This window comes from Aquarana catesbeiana, linkage group LG01, assembly GCF_042186555.1.
Source record: "Aquarana catesbeiana isolate 2022-GZ linkage group LG01, ASM4218655v1, whole genome shotgun sequence".
NCBI classification, from domain to species: Eukaryota; Metazoa; Chordata; class Amphibia; order Anura; family Ranidae; genus Aquarana; species Aquarana catesbeiana.
The window spans coordinates 930,417,374-930,436,433 of NC_133324.1; the positions used below are offsets into that span (position 1 = coordinate 930,417,374).

General features: G+C 43.6%; 1 protein-coding gene and 1 long non-coding RNA gene across 7 annotated transcripts in view; one reads left to right on the top strand and one right to left on the bottom strand.

Annotated features, from left to right (window-relative positions):
- Positions 1-19,060, bottom strand: part of DYSF (dysferlin) — a 395,589-nt gene that overhangs the window by 77,781 nt on the left and 298,748 nt on the right. For 3 of the 6 annotated variants that reach the window (XM_073611045.1, XM_073611046.1, XM_073611048.1), the window contains 4 exons: positions 18,468-18,629; positions 12,799-12,964; positions 6,817-6,890; positions 2,748-2,804 (listed from right to left, as the gene is read on the bottom strand). In XM_073611045.1, coding sequence (XP_073467146.1) covers positions 2,748-2,804; positions 6,817-6,890; positions 12,799-12,964; positions 18,468-18,629 — 459 coding nt within the window. The remainder of the gene's footprint in view (positions 1-2,747; positions 2,805-6,816; positions 6,891-12,798; positions 12,965-18,467; positions 18,630-19,060) is intronic. The other 3 variants (XM_073611050.1, XM_073611047.1, XM_073611049.1) reach the window with 1 other exon arrangement.
- The window catches only part of LOC141120980 (uncharacterized), a 91,040-nt gene that overhangs the window by 17,405 nt on the left and 54,575 nt on the right, over positions 1-19,060 (top strand). The window contains exon 2 of the long non-coding RNA XR_012240128.1: positions 7,039-7,121. This is a non-coding gene — a long non-coding RNA (uncharacterized lncRNA). The remainder of the gene's footprint in view (positions 1-7,038; positions 7,122-19,060) is intronic.

The window sequence follows — 19,060 nt, forward strand, 5'->3', positions numbered from 1 at the left end:
TGTCCTCTGAACTCTGCATCACTTAATACTAACCCCTAAACTCTGCCTCACTTACTTCCGACCCCTAAACTCTGCATCACGTACTACTGACCCTGAACTCTGCTTCAGGTACTATTGACCCCTAAACTCTGCCTCAATACTGACCCCTGAACTCTGCTTCACGTACTACCAACCCCTGAACTGTGCCTCACTTAATACTGACCCCTAAATTCTGCTTCATGTACTACTGACCCCTAAACTCTGCTTCACGTACTACTGACCCCTGAACTCTGCTTCACGTATTACCGACCCCTAAACTCTGCCTCACCTAATACTCACCCCTGAACTCTGCTTCATGTACTACTGACCCCTGAACTCTGCATCACTTACTACTGACCCCTGAACTGCACCTCACTTACTACCGACCCCTAAACTCTGCCTCACCTAATACTCACCCCTGAACTCTGCTTCATGTACTACTGACCCCTAAACTCTGCTTCACGTACTACTGACCCCTAAACTCTGCTTCATGTACTACTGACCCCTAAACTCTGCTTCATGTACTACTGACCCCTAAACTCTGCTTCACGTACTACTGACCCCTGAACTCTGCTTCATGTACTACTGACCCCTAAACTCTGCTTCACGTACTACTGACCCCTAAACTCTGCTTCACGTACTACTGACCCCTAAACTCTGCTTCACGTACTACTGACCCCTAAACTCTGCTTCACGTACTACTGACCCCTAAACTCTGCTTCACGTACTACTGACCCCTAAACTCTGCTTCACGTACTACTGACCCCTAAATTCTGCATCACGTACTACTGACCCCTAAACTCTGCTTCACGTACTACTGACCCCTAAACTCTGCTTCACGTACTACCGACCTTTAAACTCTGCCTCACTTACTACTGACCCCTAAACTCTGCCTCACTTACTACTGACCCCTAAACTCTGCCTCACTTACTACTGACCCCTAAACTCTGCCTCACTTACTACTGACCCCTAAACTCTGCCTCACTTACTACTGACCCCTAAACTCTGCCTCACTTACTACTGACCCCTAAACTCTGCCTCACTTACTACTGACCCCTAAACTCTGCCTCACTTACTACTGACCCCTAAACTCTGCCTCACTTGCTACTACACCCTTTTCACTCTGCATCCCCTTCAAGCCACAGTCAATATTCAGCTGAATGAAATCTACACCCAGTTATTTTATTACCACACTTTTTTTTTTCCTAGGCAGGGCGACTGAACTTTTTTGCACATAGGACCACTGCTTTCAAATAATGCCCCTGGTCTGAACTCCATAAAACCAGGTGAACAAAAGCTGCATACGAGACGGCACTTTACACATAAGCGTGAAAAACAAACTGGAACATCTACCAGACGAATGGGGAAGCAACACACTGACCGATATACAAGCACCAAGTAAGCCAAGTAAAGCTGGCCATACACCAGTAGGATTTCTTTCAAAATGTTTTGTTTTAAGAACGTTCAATTTTCCAACTAGTGCTTTTGAATGACCTCTGTCAAGTCATTAAATGTACGAATGTTGGTACAAACCTTTGTCAAATGTCTACTAGGGTATGGCCAGCTTAAGTTTACAGAGAACCAGTTACCACTCCCGCCTCTCCACCTCAACCAATCAGAGAGTTCTTTTCATTAATTAAGAAAAAGCAAAGCATTCTCTGAATGGCTCCCGTGCTGAGCGGTCAGACTCCTGTGTTCACAATACAGCAGGGGGGCCGCTTGGCACGGGACCCGGAAGCTAGTGGAGATCCCTGGAGTAACGTTGTATACTAGAGTGATTTCCATGTTCCATGGGGATCCCACAGTTATGGTCTATGCCAGTGTTACTCAACTCCAGTCCTCAAGGCTCCCCAACAGGTCATGTTTTCAGGCTTACCATTATTTTGCACAGGTGATTTGATCAGTTTAACTGTCTTAGTAATTACCCCAGCTTTTTAAAGAGGAAGTAAATCCTGATGGGTTTTACTTCCTCTTTGTTTCCCTGCAAAGGTAAAGCATAATGGGTGACTATGCATGGAATAGTCGCCCATAATGTGTCACTTACCTGACACAGGAGCCTGCGATGTCAACGCTGTCCCCTCTTTCACAAAGCGTCCATCTTCCTTCCAGGTATCACGACTCCGGCGCTGTAATTGGCCGGAGCCGCGATGACGTCACTCCCGTGCATATGCACGGGAGCCGCCGCTAACGGCACAATCGCTGCTAGAAACGGCACGCTCAGTGCACCTGTGCTCCGTTGTCTACGGCACATGTGCCCTAATCATCTGTGCCTGTCTTTTGCAAATATCTCCTAAACCGTGCAGGTTTAGGAGATATTTCTTGCACCTACAGATAAGCCTTAATCTAGGCTTACCTGTAGGTAAAAGTGGTCTGTAAGGGTTTACAACCACTTTAATCTGAGGGAATTCCTGAAAACATGACCTGTTGGGGCACCTTGAGGACTGGAGTTGAGAAACACTGGTTTATACATAGTTACATTTGTCCAAGCTAGACCAATGTAACTATGTATTAATAACCATACATGGAATTCATCTTCATGTAAAGCAACATAAGAGGGAAAAATATCTCAGTTTCCTAAGTCAATCATATCTGGTTCTCTGTTAGTATTCTGCAAGCACCCCCCATGTGAAACAGTGACACCATCACAATCTTCTGTCACAGGGATCATGCAATGTTGTGTGTTAAATGAAACAAGACACACGTGTTTGAAGCACATCCACAATACATACATGAAGGCTGGACTGGGAAGTAGATATGTTAATAATGGATGAGACGCCATCCGCAAACTACAAGTCAAAACGAATCGTTAGCTACACTTAGAATCCACAGAATCAGGAAAAAACTTTTCATTAAAAACACAACAAATATTCAGACATCATAAGCACAAAACCACAAAAAGAAAAATATTAGCTACATATTTTACCAAAATGTACTTATTAGTGCTTTCTAGAAAGCACTAATAAGTACATTGCTTATATTGCTGTTAAAGACAATAGTCACATGATTACCAATCCTTTCCCGGCATTCTGAACTACCAAAAGTATTGGGATGCCTGCCTTTACATGCACATGAACTTTAATGGCATCCCAGATGGAAAATGTGTGATAGGACCTTGTTGTCGGAAATTCTGACCGTGTGTAGGCTCCATCACACATTTTCCATCGGATTTTCCGACACACAAAGTTTGAGAGCAGGCTATAAAATTTTCCGACAACAAAATCCGTTGTCGGAATTTCTGATCGTGTGTACACAAATCCGACGCACAAAGTGCCACGCATGCTCAGAATAAATAAAGAGATGAAAGCTATTGGCTACTGCCCCGTTTATAGTCCCGACGTACGTGTTTTACGTCACCGCGTTCAGAATGATCGGATTGCGTTCAGAATGATCGGATTTTCCGACAACTTTGTGTGACCATGTGTATGCAAGACAAGTTTGAGCCAACATCCGTTGGAAAAAATCCTAGGATTTTGTTGTCGGAATGTCCGATCAATGTCCGACCGTGTGAACGGGGCATTAGTCCGTAGAGTTCAATATTGAGTTGGCCCACCCTTTGCAGCTATAACAGCTTCAACTCTTCTGGGAAGGCTGTCCACAAGGTTTAGGAGTGTGTCTATGGGAATGTTTGACCATTCTTCCAGAAGTGCATTTGTGAGGTCAGGCACTGATGTTGAACGAGAAGGCCTGGCTCGCAGTCTCTACTCTAATTCATCCCAAAGATGTTCTATCAGGTTGAGGTGCAGGCCAGTCAAGGTCCTCCACCCCAAACTCACTCATCTACGTTTTTATGGACCATGCTTTGTGCACTGGTGCGCAGTCATGTTGGAACAGGAAGGGGCCATCCCCAAACTGTTCCCACAAAATTGGAAGCATGAAATTATCCAAAATATCTTGGTTTGCTGATGCCTTAAGAGTTCCCTTCACTGGAACTAAGAGGCCAAGCCCAACCCCTGAAAAACAACCCCACACCATAATCCCCCCTCCACCAAATGATTTGGACCAGTGCACAAAGCAAGGTCCATAAAGACATGGATGAGTGAGTTTGGGATGGAGGAACTTGACTGGCCTGCACCTGAGTCCTGACCTCAGCTCGATAGAACATCTTTGGGATGAATTTTTGTGGAGACTGCGAGCCAGGCCTTCTCGTTCAACATCAGTGCCTGACCTCACAAATGCGCTTCTGGAAGAATGGTCAAACATTCCCATAGACACACTCCTAAACCTTGTGGACAGCCTTCCTAGAATACTTGAAGCTGTTATAGCTGCAAAGGGTGGTCCAACTCAATATTGAACCCTATGGACTAAGACTGGGATGCCATTAAAGTTAATGTGCGTGTAAAGTCAGGTGTCCCAATACTTGTGGTAATAGAGTGTATTTAAAGGGGTGCCTGGGCAAGCAGGAATGGGTTAATGAATACACAGCTGCTTTAAAATATCTGTAGTTTGTGAAAGGCTTCATATTTGTCTTTTTCAGCCTATTTTGCTATAATCATCTCAGGGCTGTGAAATCCATCTTTTGTGAACCTTCCTGGCACCTGTATATTTAGTTTTGTTTCTACAGATTAATCTACAAAGGATCTCATAAGAGAAGGGGTTGTCGAGAATGCATGTGGTGAAATTTAATACGCCTTATAAAGTTCCTGGCAAAGTTAAGGTTAAGGTTACCAGATGGTCTATACTGGCAAAGTTTCAGGAAATTGTAGTAAAATGGTGACCACAAAAGCCAAAGGCTTGTAAATGGGTGAAGTGGCTGACTATATGAGGAATTTGCAGACATCTATAGCGATATACTGGGACCCAGTGAAGTGGTAAAGAGGTCATTGTGAGGTCAGACGCTAACACCGTCCATAATCCAGAGCAAAATAACACAATTTATAAACATCACCCAACTTTATGGTCTCCAACACCACCAGGAGCACAAGTCCAATGTACACATGAACTCCAGGTTCTCCATACACCTGGGCCTGATGCTTTTACATTTCCCATAAGGCAACATTCACTCTTGAATTGAGCATCTTTAGTCATTCTGCAGTTGTACAGACATTTTTGCTGGTGTCTGAGGCTTGAGTAATCTTTTTTTTTTGCCAATAGAAAGATAGTTGTTAGTTTTTTTAGGCACTCCAGATGAAATCTACTGGAGCCAAAAATGCTTGAAGCTTGTAGCACAATTTTGAGCTAAAAGCTTTAAGGGACACTACACTCAGGTGTAAACAGCCTCAACTGAAAACCATGGGATTGTGGTTGTTGAGTGTTTTGGAGCTTCGAGCTACAAAATGCTAAGAAGTGAATGGGGCTTAATCCTTTTCTATCTCTAAAACACTGGAAAACACTGTGGAATAGTTGGGACTGACAGACACTAGGAAACACCAGGGGACAATAGGAGACACTTAGAAGCATTAGGAGACACTGGGGCACACTGGGACACAATGGGGAAAACCGGGACACTGGGAGAAACTAGGAAACACCAGGGGACAATAGGAGACACTGAGGAACTGAGACACACTGGGGAACACTGGGAGAAACTAGGAAACATCTGGGGACAATGGGAGACACTGGGGAACATTGGGAGACACTGGGACACACTGGGAAACACCGGGTACACTGGGAGACAATAGAGAATACCAGGAGACAAAGGGAGACACTGAGGAATATTGGGAGACACTGGGGAACACTGGGACATACTAGGAAACACTGGGGAACACCAGGGGACAATGGGAGACACTGAGAAACATTGGGAGACAGTGGGACACACTGGGGAACACTGTGGACACTAGGGAACCCCAGGAGACACTGAAGAACATTGGGAGACATTGGGACACACCGGGGAACACTGGGACACACTAGGGAACATGGTGGACACTGGGAGACACTAGGGAACACCAGGAACATTGGGAGACACTTGGGAACACACTTGGGAACACTGTGGACACTGGGAGGCACTAGGGAACATCAGGGGACAATGGGAAACACTGAGGAATATTGGGAGACACTGGGGAACACTAGGAAACACTAGGGGACAATAGGAAACACTAAGGAATATTGTGCGACACTGGGGAACACCGGGAACACTGGGAGACACCAAGGAACAATGGGAGACACTGGGGAACACTGGGAAGATGGGAGTTTCAAGTTTAAGGTAAAGAGATAGAAACAGCTTTCATCTAAGCTGACATCAGTGGAAAGGCAGAGCTGTTACTACCATGTCAGATATAGTAAACTGGGAGTGTATTGGGTGAATGGAGATTTATCTATGGGTTGGCTCCTTATGTCTGTGAAGGTTCCCATTTATCCAGGTCATATATCTAGTAGATCTTTTGTTATTTATCCAAGCAAATTCTTGAGCTCCAATGACTGTCAGAAACACACCCCACCATTCATAGCCACACAGATAACTTTAACCCAAGCACAACACATTTTCCATAGATGTTGTTTTAGGATCTTTAAAACTCCTCAATTTAGAGTTAACCCTAAATAAAGGCCCTAGAATTAGCCTTCTTATTCAAGCGTGTGCAGAGATACCTAATATGTGTTGCACATTTGAGGTTTATGTACCAATGTTTGCCATATCCTCACTTTTGTGTTTGTTTGTGCATCTGCGATCAGATGACTTTATGACCGCCCCAACCATTTATATTATAGAGCCCAAATCCAGCTCTACAACATGTAAACAAACCACAGCTGCTTCTGCGGGTTTCTTTACATTCTGATAATGGCACACCCTAAGCAAAAAGAGTTAAAGGAAACTTATGTTCTTTGGAATTGATTAATTAAAAAAGGGAAATCAGTTTGTATTCATACCTGACTGGGTATTAGAGGCTCCTTGTCATCAATTTCGATGAGAACCTCATCTCGCGGTGTAACACTTATTTCATCTGAAAAGAAATGTTGTAACAGATTCTTTAATTACATTAAAAGAAAACTACAATGTATTTTTAGTGAGTACACATTATAAGTTATTACTACAATATTTATCATAAATGAATTTTTTATTTCTTTTTCAATATAATCGTTCCTAATTAGTGGCCCATGCAAGCGGAGCAACGGATTGGGCTTCCAAAAACGGAGCTGTGTGCACTGGATCCGGTCTAAGGGCACCATTACATGTGAGTTGTACTTATGATTAATGGAAAAGGTTTTATTCAGTAAATACTGCACAATGATTTAATTATATTTGGCATTCTTCCCGGAGTGTGGAGAAAGTGGGAATTGCTGTTGGAAAGTGAAGGAAGAATATCAGACCCGCTCTGGTTGAAAATCTCATGGAAATTAAGCGTTTTCAACCTTCCTTAATCAGGGGTCAATACTTGTGGTGAGTGCGCATTTTATAAGCACACGTGGTGGAGTTTAATGTGGAAGAACTAAGAAGTGTATCTGATGTCTCAGAATTATATGGTATCAGGAAATGTTTGGCATTTGGATTCTTTTTTGGCCTTTATATGTGCATATTAATCTATGGACTTTCATACTGTATTGGAATAATTAATGATTTAGTAGCGCCGGACATTTATTTATATATTTTTTGTACCAATAATGGATTAAATTAGTCCACAGAGACAGAAATTTGAATGTTCCTAAAACATTTATTATATGTTCATCACAATTCTTTTGATTTCAGTGTGATTAACTAAATGCTCATAACAAATAAATAGATGTTACCATTAAAAGGTTTCAGTGTTCTGTTTCCAGATATCCCATTAAGACATTAATTAATTAGATAATTAAAGAGATAACCAATGGCAGGTTCTGGTTACATAAGATTTTTGAAATGCCTTAGAAATGCATTCCATTGTGTATACTGTATTCTATAGGAGGGAGAATTTCAGCCTGATCACTGTCACTAGCTGACTGATCAATCTGTTCAATTTGATAATAAATATCAATTTTGGTTATACCCCCCGTTCTTTAGACCTAATTACTATCACCCCCCCCCCCCACCCCCTTTGTAAGTCAACAGCCAACACTTTGCATGGCTGCTGGCTCTCAATTCCAACTGTCACTGACAGCTCAGGTTCCCACTTAGGCCCCGTTCACATCTAGAGTTTTGGGATCACGAGCGGAATCGCTGTGATTCTCCCCACGATTCCAAAGCCCTGCAGCGCTGCCAAAATGCAGCATGTGTGTTTAGCATCATACACACGATCGGACTTTGTACAAACTTTCCTGTGGATTTCTGTACAAAGGGCGTTGGCCGTAAACTTGTTAAGCATACACACGGCAGGACTTTTCAGGCAACAAACAGAAACGTAGTGACGTTTCAACGTACTGACGACACTTCAAAAGAGGATGTTCAATTCTCCGGCGCCACCCGGCGGTCAACTTCTGTACTGTTGTCTGATCTTTTACATTGGTTCTGAGCATGTGTGTTTGTACTTTGTACAAAAGTCCGATGGTTTTGTGTACGATCGGACTTTGCTCCATCGGACTTTTGTCTGTTCGCACAGCCAACAAAAGTCAGATGAAAACTGAAAAAGTTTGTCCGATGGAGCGTACACCCGGTCGGATGTTGCCTTACAACAGCTAATTTGCATGTTTTTTGTCAAAAAGTCTGATTGTGTGTACGGGCCTTAAGTGTGTCATTTATTTTTAATGGCACCTAAAATGTGGTGCGGTTTTGCCACAATTGTCATGCGATTTATTGCGTGGCAATCACAGCAAACCCCATTGCACGAAGCTTGTTGCCCAAAAGAAAGGCATACAAGCACATGTGCTGCCTTTTTCCAGCATTGTTGTGCAATTTGGGATCGCGGGGCAGAATCGCCGTGAATCTGCCCACAATCCCAAATTGCTAGAGGTGCCTAACTGATGTCCACTATCACACAGTAATCAAATACGGGCAGGAGTCTTCAATGACAAAATAGGCTTTCACTCAGCCTACAGATTAACACTGTCACTTTCATTGATGCATTGATATACCATACCATTGATATAATACTGTAATTGTCATATATTTACAGCATTAAAAAATACAAATCAATCACTTTTGTGAAACGTGTTTTTACATTTGTGTATACTTGTAACCTTTGGTTAAAAATGTAGAGTTTTATTTATTAAGTGTACCAAATAGCTTTGTCCTTAAAGCGGGGGTTCACCCACACCGCCAAAAAAAAAAAAAAATATTAAAAGCCAGCAGCTACAAATACTGCAGCTGCTGACTTTTAATACATGGCCACTTACCTGTCCCAGGGTCCAGCGATGACGGCAGGGAACACCGAGAACCCCCTCGGTTCTAGGCAGCTGCCGCCGCCATCCTAGGTGAGGGAATCAGGAAGTGAAGCGTTGCGGCTTCACTTCCCGGTTCCCTACTGCGCATGCGCGAGTCGCGCTGCGCGTCCCTAGTGGTCCCTGCTCTCTGCTGGGAGCTGTGTGTTCCCAGCAGACAGCGCGGTCGGGACGGGAAGAGGCATAGACTCCCCTGGGAGTCTATGCCAGAAGTGGGTGCAAATACCTGTCTTAGACAGGTATCTGCACCCCCCTCCCCCCTGAAAGGTGCCAAATGTGACACCGGAAGGGGGGGAGGGTTCCGAAAAGCGGAAGTTCCATTTTTGTGTGGAACTCTGCTTTAAAAAAATATTTAGATATGTAAATCAGAGTTATTTTTAAGCTAACCAAAGCATACTGACTGCTAAACCTGAACTAGGCATCTAATTATCAATGACCTCCAAAAGGGTTAAAGCTATAGGGCTTATTTGAACTGATTACTGTGTGTTCATTCAGTTTAACCCATACACCTAAAGCTGGCCACACAAACAATATATACAGTATCTCACAAAAGTGAGTACACCCCTCACATTTTTGTAAATATATTATTCTCTTTTCATGTGACAACACTGAAGAAATTACATTTTGCTACAATGTAAAGTAGTGAGTGTACAGCTTGTATAACAGTGTAAATTTGCTGTCCCCTCAAAATAAATCAACACACAGCCATTAATGTCTAAACCACTGGCAACAAAAGTGAGTACACCCCTAAGTGAAAATGTCCAAATTGGGCCCAAAGTGTCAATATTTTGTGTGGCCACCATTATTTTCCAGCACTGCCTTAACCCTCTTGGGCATGGAGATCACCAGAGCTTCACAGGTTGTCACTGGAGTCCTCTTCCACTCCTCCATGATGACATCACGGAGCTGGTGGATGTTAGAGACCTTGTGCTCCTCCACCTTCCGTTTGAGGATGCCCCACAGATGCTCAATAGGGTTTAGGTCTGGAGACATGCTTGGCCAGTCCATTACCTTTACCCTCAGCTTCTTTAGCAAGGCAGTGGTTCTCTTGGAGATGTGTTTGGGGTCATTATCATGTTGGAATACTGCCCTGCGGCCCAGTCTCTGATGGGAGGGGATCATGCTCTGCTTCAGTATGTCACAGTACATTTTGGCATTCACGGTTCCCTCAATGAACTGTAGCTCCCCAGTGCCGGCAGCACTCATGCAGCCCCAGACCATGACACACCCACCACCATGCTTGATTGTAGGCAAGACACACTTGTCTTTGTACTCCTCACCTGGTTGCCACCACACACGCCTGACACCATCTGAACCAAATAAGTTTATCTTGGTCTCGTCAGACCACAGGATATGGTTCCAGTAATCTATGTCCTTAGTCTGCTTGTCTTCAGCAAACTGTTTGCAGGCTTTCTTGTGCATCATCTTTAGAAGAGGCTTCCTTCTGGGGCGACAGCCATGCAGATCAATTTGATGCAGTGTGCGGCGTATGGTCTGAGCACCGACAGGCTGACCCCCACCCCTTCAACCTCTGCAGCAATGCTGGGAGCACTCATACATCTATTTCCCAAAGACAACCTCTGGATATGACGCTGAGCACGTGCACTCAACTTCTTTGGTTGACCATGGCGAGGCCTGTTCTGAGTGGAACCTGTCCTGTTAAACCGCTGTATGGTCTTGGCCACTCTGCTGCAGCTCAGTTTCAGGGTCTTGGCAATCTTCTTATAGCCTAGGCCATCTTTATGTAGAGCAACAATTCTTTTTTTCAGATCCTCAGAGAGTTCTTTGCCATAAGGTGCCATGTTGAACTTCCAGTGACCAGTATGTGAAAGTGAGAGCGATAACACCAAATTTAACACACCTGCCCCCCATTCACACCTGAGATCTTGTAACACTAATGAGTCACATGACACCGGGGAAGGAAAATGGCTAATTGGGCCCAATTTGCACATTTTCACTTAGGAGTGTACTCACTTTTGTTGCCAGCAGTTTAGACATTAATGGCTGTGTGTTGAGTTATTTTGAGGGGACAGCAAATTTACACTGTTATACAAGCTGTACACTCACTACTTTACAGTGTAGCAAAGTGTCATTTCTTCAGTGTTGTCACATGAAAAGATATAATAAAATCTTTGCAAAAATGTTAGGGGTGTACTGACTTTTGTGAGATACTGCATATAAATATCTTTTTTGTACAATTAGAATTATTAGTCATATATTTTTCTATTTTTGCAAATGTTTGCTAGTGTCTTTGAAATACTTTTTTTGGGGGGCATACAAAGGCAACAGATTGAAAAAAAATCATGAAACTGATATTTATATATAGATAACACTGGCACTGTGCTTTAAGAGACCCTGTCATTCTCTAAAAAATCCTATTTTAGGGTTTCCTGTCATAGAAGAGCTAAGTATTCAGATAAACATCTATGTAAATCCTGGATTTGGCTATGAAAATCAACATATCTGAGGGCTTTCCTGGCTGTAAGTCAGTTTGACGATGAACTGACATTGATTGATTATCCAGCAATCAAGAAACATTTATGATGAGGGCACTTTTTTTCCAAAGAGCTGACACTTTGCTGTCTCAGCAGGTGATGGATGTCTCTGGCTCTCCATCGGTCTCCCTGATGCACAACGGTGCTATTTAGACTGTAGGGTGACGCCGTAGCCCCGCCCCGCCCCGCCCCGCTGAGGAAGTTCTGATTGAATGTAACGCGTACAGGGGAGGAGCTACGCATGACGTCAGCTAAAAGTAGTTGGATCTGTGTGTGCGAAATTAGTCGATTAATCGATTAAAAAAAATCAATTAATCGAACGCGAAAATTTTAATCAGTAACAGCCCTAAACAAAATAAACACCTTTAAAAAAAAAGATGCACCAGATTTTGCCTGTTTTAGTAAATCACCCCCATACTATCTGCACCTAAAAGAGGCTCACAGTTAATGAACTTAAAGAACTACAGGGACCGGCTATTTAAAGCTGGTACTAAATCTAGGACCTTGGAGAAAGTATGGTTACATAGTTACATAGTAGGTGAGGTCGAAAAAAGGCACAAGTCCATCAAGTCCAACCTATGTGTGTGATTATATGTCAGTATTACATTACATATCCCTGTATGTTGCGGTCGTTCAGGTGCTTATCTAATAGTTTCTTGAAACTATCAATGACCCCCCGCTGAGACCACTGCCTGTGGAAGGGAATTCCACATCCTTGCCGCTCTTACAGTAAAGAACCCTCTACATAGTTTAAGGTTAAACCTCTTTTCTTCTAATTTTAATGAGTGGCCACAAGTCTTGTTAAACTCCCTTCTGCAAAAAAGTTTTATCCCTATTGTGGGGTCACAAATCAGGAGAGCAACAAAACACCCTGGGCCTGGTGTAAACAGCTGTATTGTGTTATATACCTGACAAAGTCCTACCTACATGGTGGAATGTGTAGTAGGACATAACACAACACAGCACGATAAAACTACACCAGGGTTATTCGGTCTCCGTCTGTTTGTGATTGGTGGGTTTGTGTCCCTGTTACACGCATTTGTACAGAAAGTATACAGCATCATACCAGCCAATCCTTCCTCCAGGTCACCCTCATCCTCGTTGGGGTCGCAGTAGAACTCCTCAAGGGAGTGGATGGTGCACTGACCAACCACAGGCTTCCGACCAAACTGCCGGTTGTCAATCACTTTCACAATGATGGGCGGACAGTAAAGTTGCTCACTGGGAAGACTCTAAAAATAAAGAGGAAATAGCTATATGATGGAAACTTTATGCTATCGGCACCGATCATGTTTTTGCCCAGACAAAATATAGATCTTTGTTTCCCCTAAAAAGAATTCTAGAACAAATCTATGGGGGAGATTTACTAAAACTGGTGCAGACAGAATCTAGTACAGTTGAGCACAGTAACCAATCATCTTCTAGGTTTTATTGTCAAAGCTTAAAGCGTAACCCCTCTTTTGTTGAGAGAAAAAAACATTTCTCTTTGGGTGATCTATGTAAATTATAAGGATTTTAACAAACTTTGTTGCAGATTCCTACCTTTTGTAATTCTGAAGAAATCCCTGTGTGTTTGTCTGTGTGGGAAAGTGAATCTAATGGGAGTGGTTTCATAGTTATCAATCAGCTTTGCACCTGCAGGGCACTAATGGGGAAAGCTGCTGGGCCTGCATCCCTTTTAGATGTGATTTCCTTTTGGGAGCATCTCACCAAAAATGACATTTTTGTTGCAGGGGATGCCTGAAATCTGACTTGTATCTTAGTGTAGACTTCTAGTAAAATCAGTGAGCCAATCACACAAGCATGAAATGATGTTTCTAGGGAGCGTTCTGTATACATTCTGTGCACAGAACACCTCCAGGTAGCCATATTGAATTGCGTTTTCAGAAAATTGCAGCGGCTGCAGATTGAAAAGGAAAGGTCATTTTTAATAACATTCAATTACAATATGACTTGTGTCGCAATTGTATATGCTATATTATTTTTTCTTTATTTACTATTTTTTTTTGCCCACAAAAGTGGAGTTACCCTTTAACCGATTCAGCCCCGGAATACTTTACCCCCTTCCTGACCAGAGCACTTTTTGCAATTCGGCACTGCGTCGCTTTAACTGACAATTGCGCAGTCGTGCGACCTTACACCCAAACAAAACTGACGTCCTTTTTTTCCCCACAAATAGAGCTTTCTTTTGGTGGTATTTGATCACTTCTGTGGTTTTTATTTTTTGCGCTATAAACACAAAAATAGCGACGATTTTAAAAAAAAGGCAATATCTTTTAATTTTTGCTATAATAAATATCCCCCAAAAATATATATAAAAATTTTTTTTTTCCTCAGTTTAGGCCGATACGTATTCTTCTACATATTTTTGGTTAAAAAAAATCGCAATAAGCGTATATTGATTGGTTTGCGCAAAAGTTATAGCATCTACAAAATTGGGAATAGTTTTATGGCATTTTTATTATTTTTTTTTTTTTTTTTACTAGTAATGGCGGCGTCTGCGATTTTTATCAGGACTGCGACATTATGGCGGACATGCCGGCCAATTTTGAAACATTTTTGGGACCATTGGCATTCATACAGCGATCAGTGCTATAAAAATGCACTGATTACTGTGTAAATGTCACTGGCAGGGAAGCGGTTAACACTAGGGGGCGATCAAGGGGTTAACTGTGTTCCCTCTCTGTGTTCTAACTGAAGGGGGAGGGGACTGTGTAGGGGAGATGACAGGTCGCTGTTCATACTCTGTATGAACAGACGATCTGTCTCTTCTCCCCTCAGAGAACTGGAAACTGTGTTTACACACACAGATCCCAGTTCTCGATGTATCAGTAGCGATCGCGGGAGCCCGGCGGTGATCATGACCGCCGGGCACTCGCATGGGCCCCGGAGGGTGAGCAGTGTGCGCCCCTAGTGGCCACAGGGCGAAGCGACGTAACATAACATCGTTTGGCCCATTTGTGCCATTCTGCCGCAATACAACTGCGGCGGCTGGTCGGCAAGTGGCTAATTGCACAAGCTGAAGTTAGAAGCTGATTGGTTACTATGCACAGCTGCACCAGATTCTGTGTGCACCAGTTTCAGTAACTCCCCCCTATATGTTATACTTCTGTATAATTGTATGTGCATGCCCCATAAAAAACAAGGAATTTTAACATAGTTTCATCTGCATGCAGCCTCTCTCCTGCAATTCCACACACTAAAGTATAAATCAAGCCTGCTAAAGCCCTGCACTAACTGAAAGTCGCAAGTTCTTACATCAGACTCAACTTTGATGGATACTAACAGCAACAAGATGCAAGGCTTTGCTAAGAATGTATTGAGCCATTCTGTTCAAAAGTCCTTTGGGGGTATGATTCAAAATGAATGTCAGAGGTATGTCTAAATCTTAAAGTGTTACTAAACCCAGGACCCTGCATTCACTATATCTGGTCTCCCCAGGTCCCTGCATTCACTATATCTGGTCTCCCCAGGACCCTGCATTCACTATATCTGGTCTCCCCAGGACCCTGCATTCACTATATCTGGTCTCCCCAGGACCCTGCATTCACTATATCTGGTCTCCCCAGGACCCTGCATTCACTATATCTGGTCTCCCCAGGACCCTGCATTCACTATATCTGGTCTCCCCAGGACCCTGCATTCACTATATCTGGTCTCCCCAGGACCCTGCATTCACTATATCTGGTCTCCCCAGGACCCTGCATTCACTATATCTGGTCTCCCCAGGACCCTGCATTCACTATATCTGGTCTCCCCAGGACCCTGCATTCACTATATCTGGTCTCCCCAGGACCCTGCATTCATTATATCTGGTCTCCCCAGGACCCTGCATTCACTATATCTGGTCTCCCCAGGACCCTGCATTCATTATATCTGGTCTCCCCAGGACCCTGCATTCACTATATCTGGTCTCCCCAGGACCCTGCATTCATTATATCTGGTCTCCCCAGGACCCTGCATTCACTATATCTGGTCTCCCCAGGACCCTGCATTCATTATATCTGGTCTCCCCAGGACCCTGCATTCACTATATCTGGTCTCCCCAGGACCCTGCATTCACTATATCTGGTGTCCCCAGGACCCTGCATTCACTATATCTGGTGTCCCCAGGACCCTGCATTCACTATATCTGGTCTCCCCAGGACCCTGCATTCACTATATCTGGTCTCCCCAGGACCCTGCATTCACTATATCTGGTCTCCCCAGGACCCTGCATTCACTATATCTGGTCTCCCCAGGACCCTGCATTCACTATATCTGGTCTCCCCAGGACCCTGCATTCACTATATCTGGTCTCCCCAGGACTCTGCATTCACTATATCTGGTCTCCCACAGTACACAGAACGTGGAAATGCAATTATTTTAGTAAATATAAACTGCTAAATACCCTTTCTAATCAGCAGTATAAAGCAGCCTTGTGACTTCTATCAGTGTCTGGTTAAAGCGGTGTTCCGCCCCCCCCCCCCCAAAAAAAAAATTAAAAGCCAGCAGCTACACATACTGCAGCTGCTGGCTTTTAACAATCGGACACTTACCTGTCCTAGAGTCCAGCGATGTTGGCACCGCAGTTGATGGTTTTGTCAGCTGTTGGGTGCTACCGCCGCCATTTCGGGTGAGGGTACCCGGCAGTGTAGCCTTATGGCTTCACGCTGGGAACCCTACTGCACATGCGTAAGACCCCACTCCTCTCTTCTACTGGCCTGGCGAAAGGGAGAGGAGGAGGGAACCCCGCCGTGGCCCAGACTCCCGGAAGTGGGAACAGGATACCTGTCAAAGGTATCCTGTCCCCCCTCCCCCCCGAAAGGTGCCAATTGTGGCACTGGAGGGGGAGAGGAGACAAATGAGCGGAAGTTCCACTTTTGGGTGGAACTCCGCTTTAACCACTTAAGGACCGAGCCTCTTTCTGAGATTTGTTGGTTTACAAGTTAAAAACATTTTTTTTTGCTAGAAAATTACTTAGAACCTCCAAACATTATACATTTTTTTTTCCTAACACCCTAGAGAATAAAATGGCGGTTGTTGCAAAACTTTTTGTCACACCGTATTTGCACAGCGGTCTTACAAGTGCACTTTTTTTGGAAAAAATACACTCTTCTGAATTAAAAAATAAGACAACAGTAAAGTTAGCCCATTTTTTTTTATATTGCGAAAGATAATGTTACGCCGAGTAAATTGATACCCAGCTGCTTCAAAATTGCACCCGCTCGTGGAATGGCGACAAACATTTACCCTTAAAAATCCCCATAGGCGACATTTAAAAAATTCTACAGGTTGAATATTTTAAGTTACAGAGGAGGTCTAGGGCTAGAATTATTGCTCTCGCTCATCGGGACAGGGCACGTTAAAAAAAAAATGTTTCTATTTATTTTACCTTTCATTTTTTATTTTTACACTGTTTTAAAAAAAAATAAAAATTGTGTCACTTTTATTCCTATTATAAGGAATGTAAACATCCCTTGTAATAGAAAAAAGCATGGCAGGTCCTCTTAAATATGAGATGTGGGGTCAAAAAGACCTCAGAGCTCATATTTACACTAAAATGCAATAGAAAAAAAATGTTGTCATTTAAAAAAATGAAAAAAAATAAAATGGCCCTTTAAGAGCTATGGGCGGAAGTGACGTTTTGACGTGGCTTCCACCCTGCAATGATATGGAGACGGGTGGGGGCCATCTTCCCCTCACTCGTCTCTATGTCAGGCCACAAGAAGGATCTGATTGCCTCCGCTGCTGCCGACGGCTCTGGTAAGCGGCGGAGGGCACCGGAGTACGGCAGGGGGGGCCCCTCTCCCGATAAAAGTGATTTTGCAGGGAATCCGTCACAGAGACCACTTTTATCTTAAACCGGACCTCTTACTGAAGAAGAGGATACCGGGGTTATGGTAGCTAGCTGCTGCCATATCAACGATATACCTTTTCAAACAGCCGACGTTTAACGACGGTGGGCGGTACAGAAGTGGTTAAAGCTTGTAGGAGGAGTTTTCATTCTCCTCTGACTATCCTATGAGGATGCATGACCCCTGACCCTCTTTGTGGACAGTGCCGATTGGCCCTGTGCTCATCACATGCACTCTCCCAAGAAAACAAAAACTCTCTAGGAATACATACCAAACTGGGCATGTGCAGCTTGTCCCCTAACAGCTGTACTATCCAGAGATGGATAGGGAACAGTGGAATAAGGGGAGGATCAGAGAAGACACAAGTGGAGGATTAACCCCTTAGGTTCCACAGGGAGTACAACAAGCATTATTTACTGCATATACAGACTGATATTCACTGTTGTGGGTTTAGTAACACTTTAGTATTCTCTGCAAATCAGACGATACCAAACAACAGAGGAAGAAGCACAGTACAAAGTTCAGCAAATGAATCACGTTACTGAAGTTATGCCAAGTCAAGGTGGATTCTGATTGGCTGTCTACTTTGCACACAGAGCTCTGCTTCTTGGCAGATTCTTCTAGTTAGGCCAAACTGTAGATAAGAAAATTTCAGAACCCGAACCCGTTTGATTGATTAATCAATACTTTACAAGGATTATTTCTATACAGAAGGATGACATAACATCAGAGATTATGGCGCTGAGCGCCTGACACCAGGCTTATTATTTCTAACATAAGAAACACATGAATCCCAGCTCTCACCTAACTGAATGGCTGCAATAAGCCTTTTTTTTCGGGCACCTGAACTCGTTCCTACCACCCTGCCAAATCTGCTTACTGTATTAAGGGCTCTTACCACCTCCATGAAAAGGACACTGATATCAAAGTTGGGATTCTTTTTGACGTTTTTAATAACGCAGGACTGCATACTTTCATCACCGCACTCCACGATCAGGCTGGGCGACGTCACGCTGGCCAGCTGGTAGCTCTTCAGGTTGCGCAGACCCCATGCCAACACCTAGACAGCGGGCAAAAGATGGTTGTTTAAAAGGGATTGGTTTAAAAGACTCCAATGCAATACTCTCAACACACACGTACCTGCACAAACGGCTGTATCTTAAATTGGGTGCTAAAATGACCAACGGCTGAAACCGACTGCAATCATGAGAAGGAAGTGTCACCAGCACACCAGGATCTCCAAAATTGGGTCCAAAATTTTAATCACATAGTATCAAAAAAATAAATAAAAGCGACGTTTCGGAGCCACGCAGGTGTCACATGCCTGATGAAGGGGTCCTGCGTGGCTCCGAAACGTCTCTTTTATTTATCTTTTTGATACTATGTGATTAAAATTTTGGACCCAATTTTGGAGATCCTGGTGTGCTGGTGACACTTCCTTCTCATGGTTTAAAAGACTCCCACACTGGCCAATCGATGACAGAATTGGTA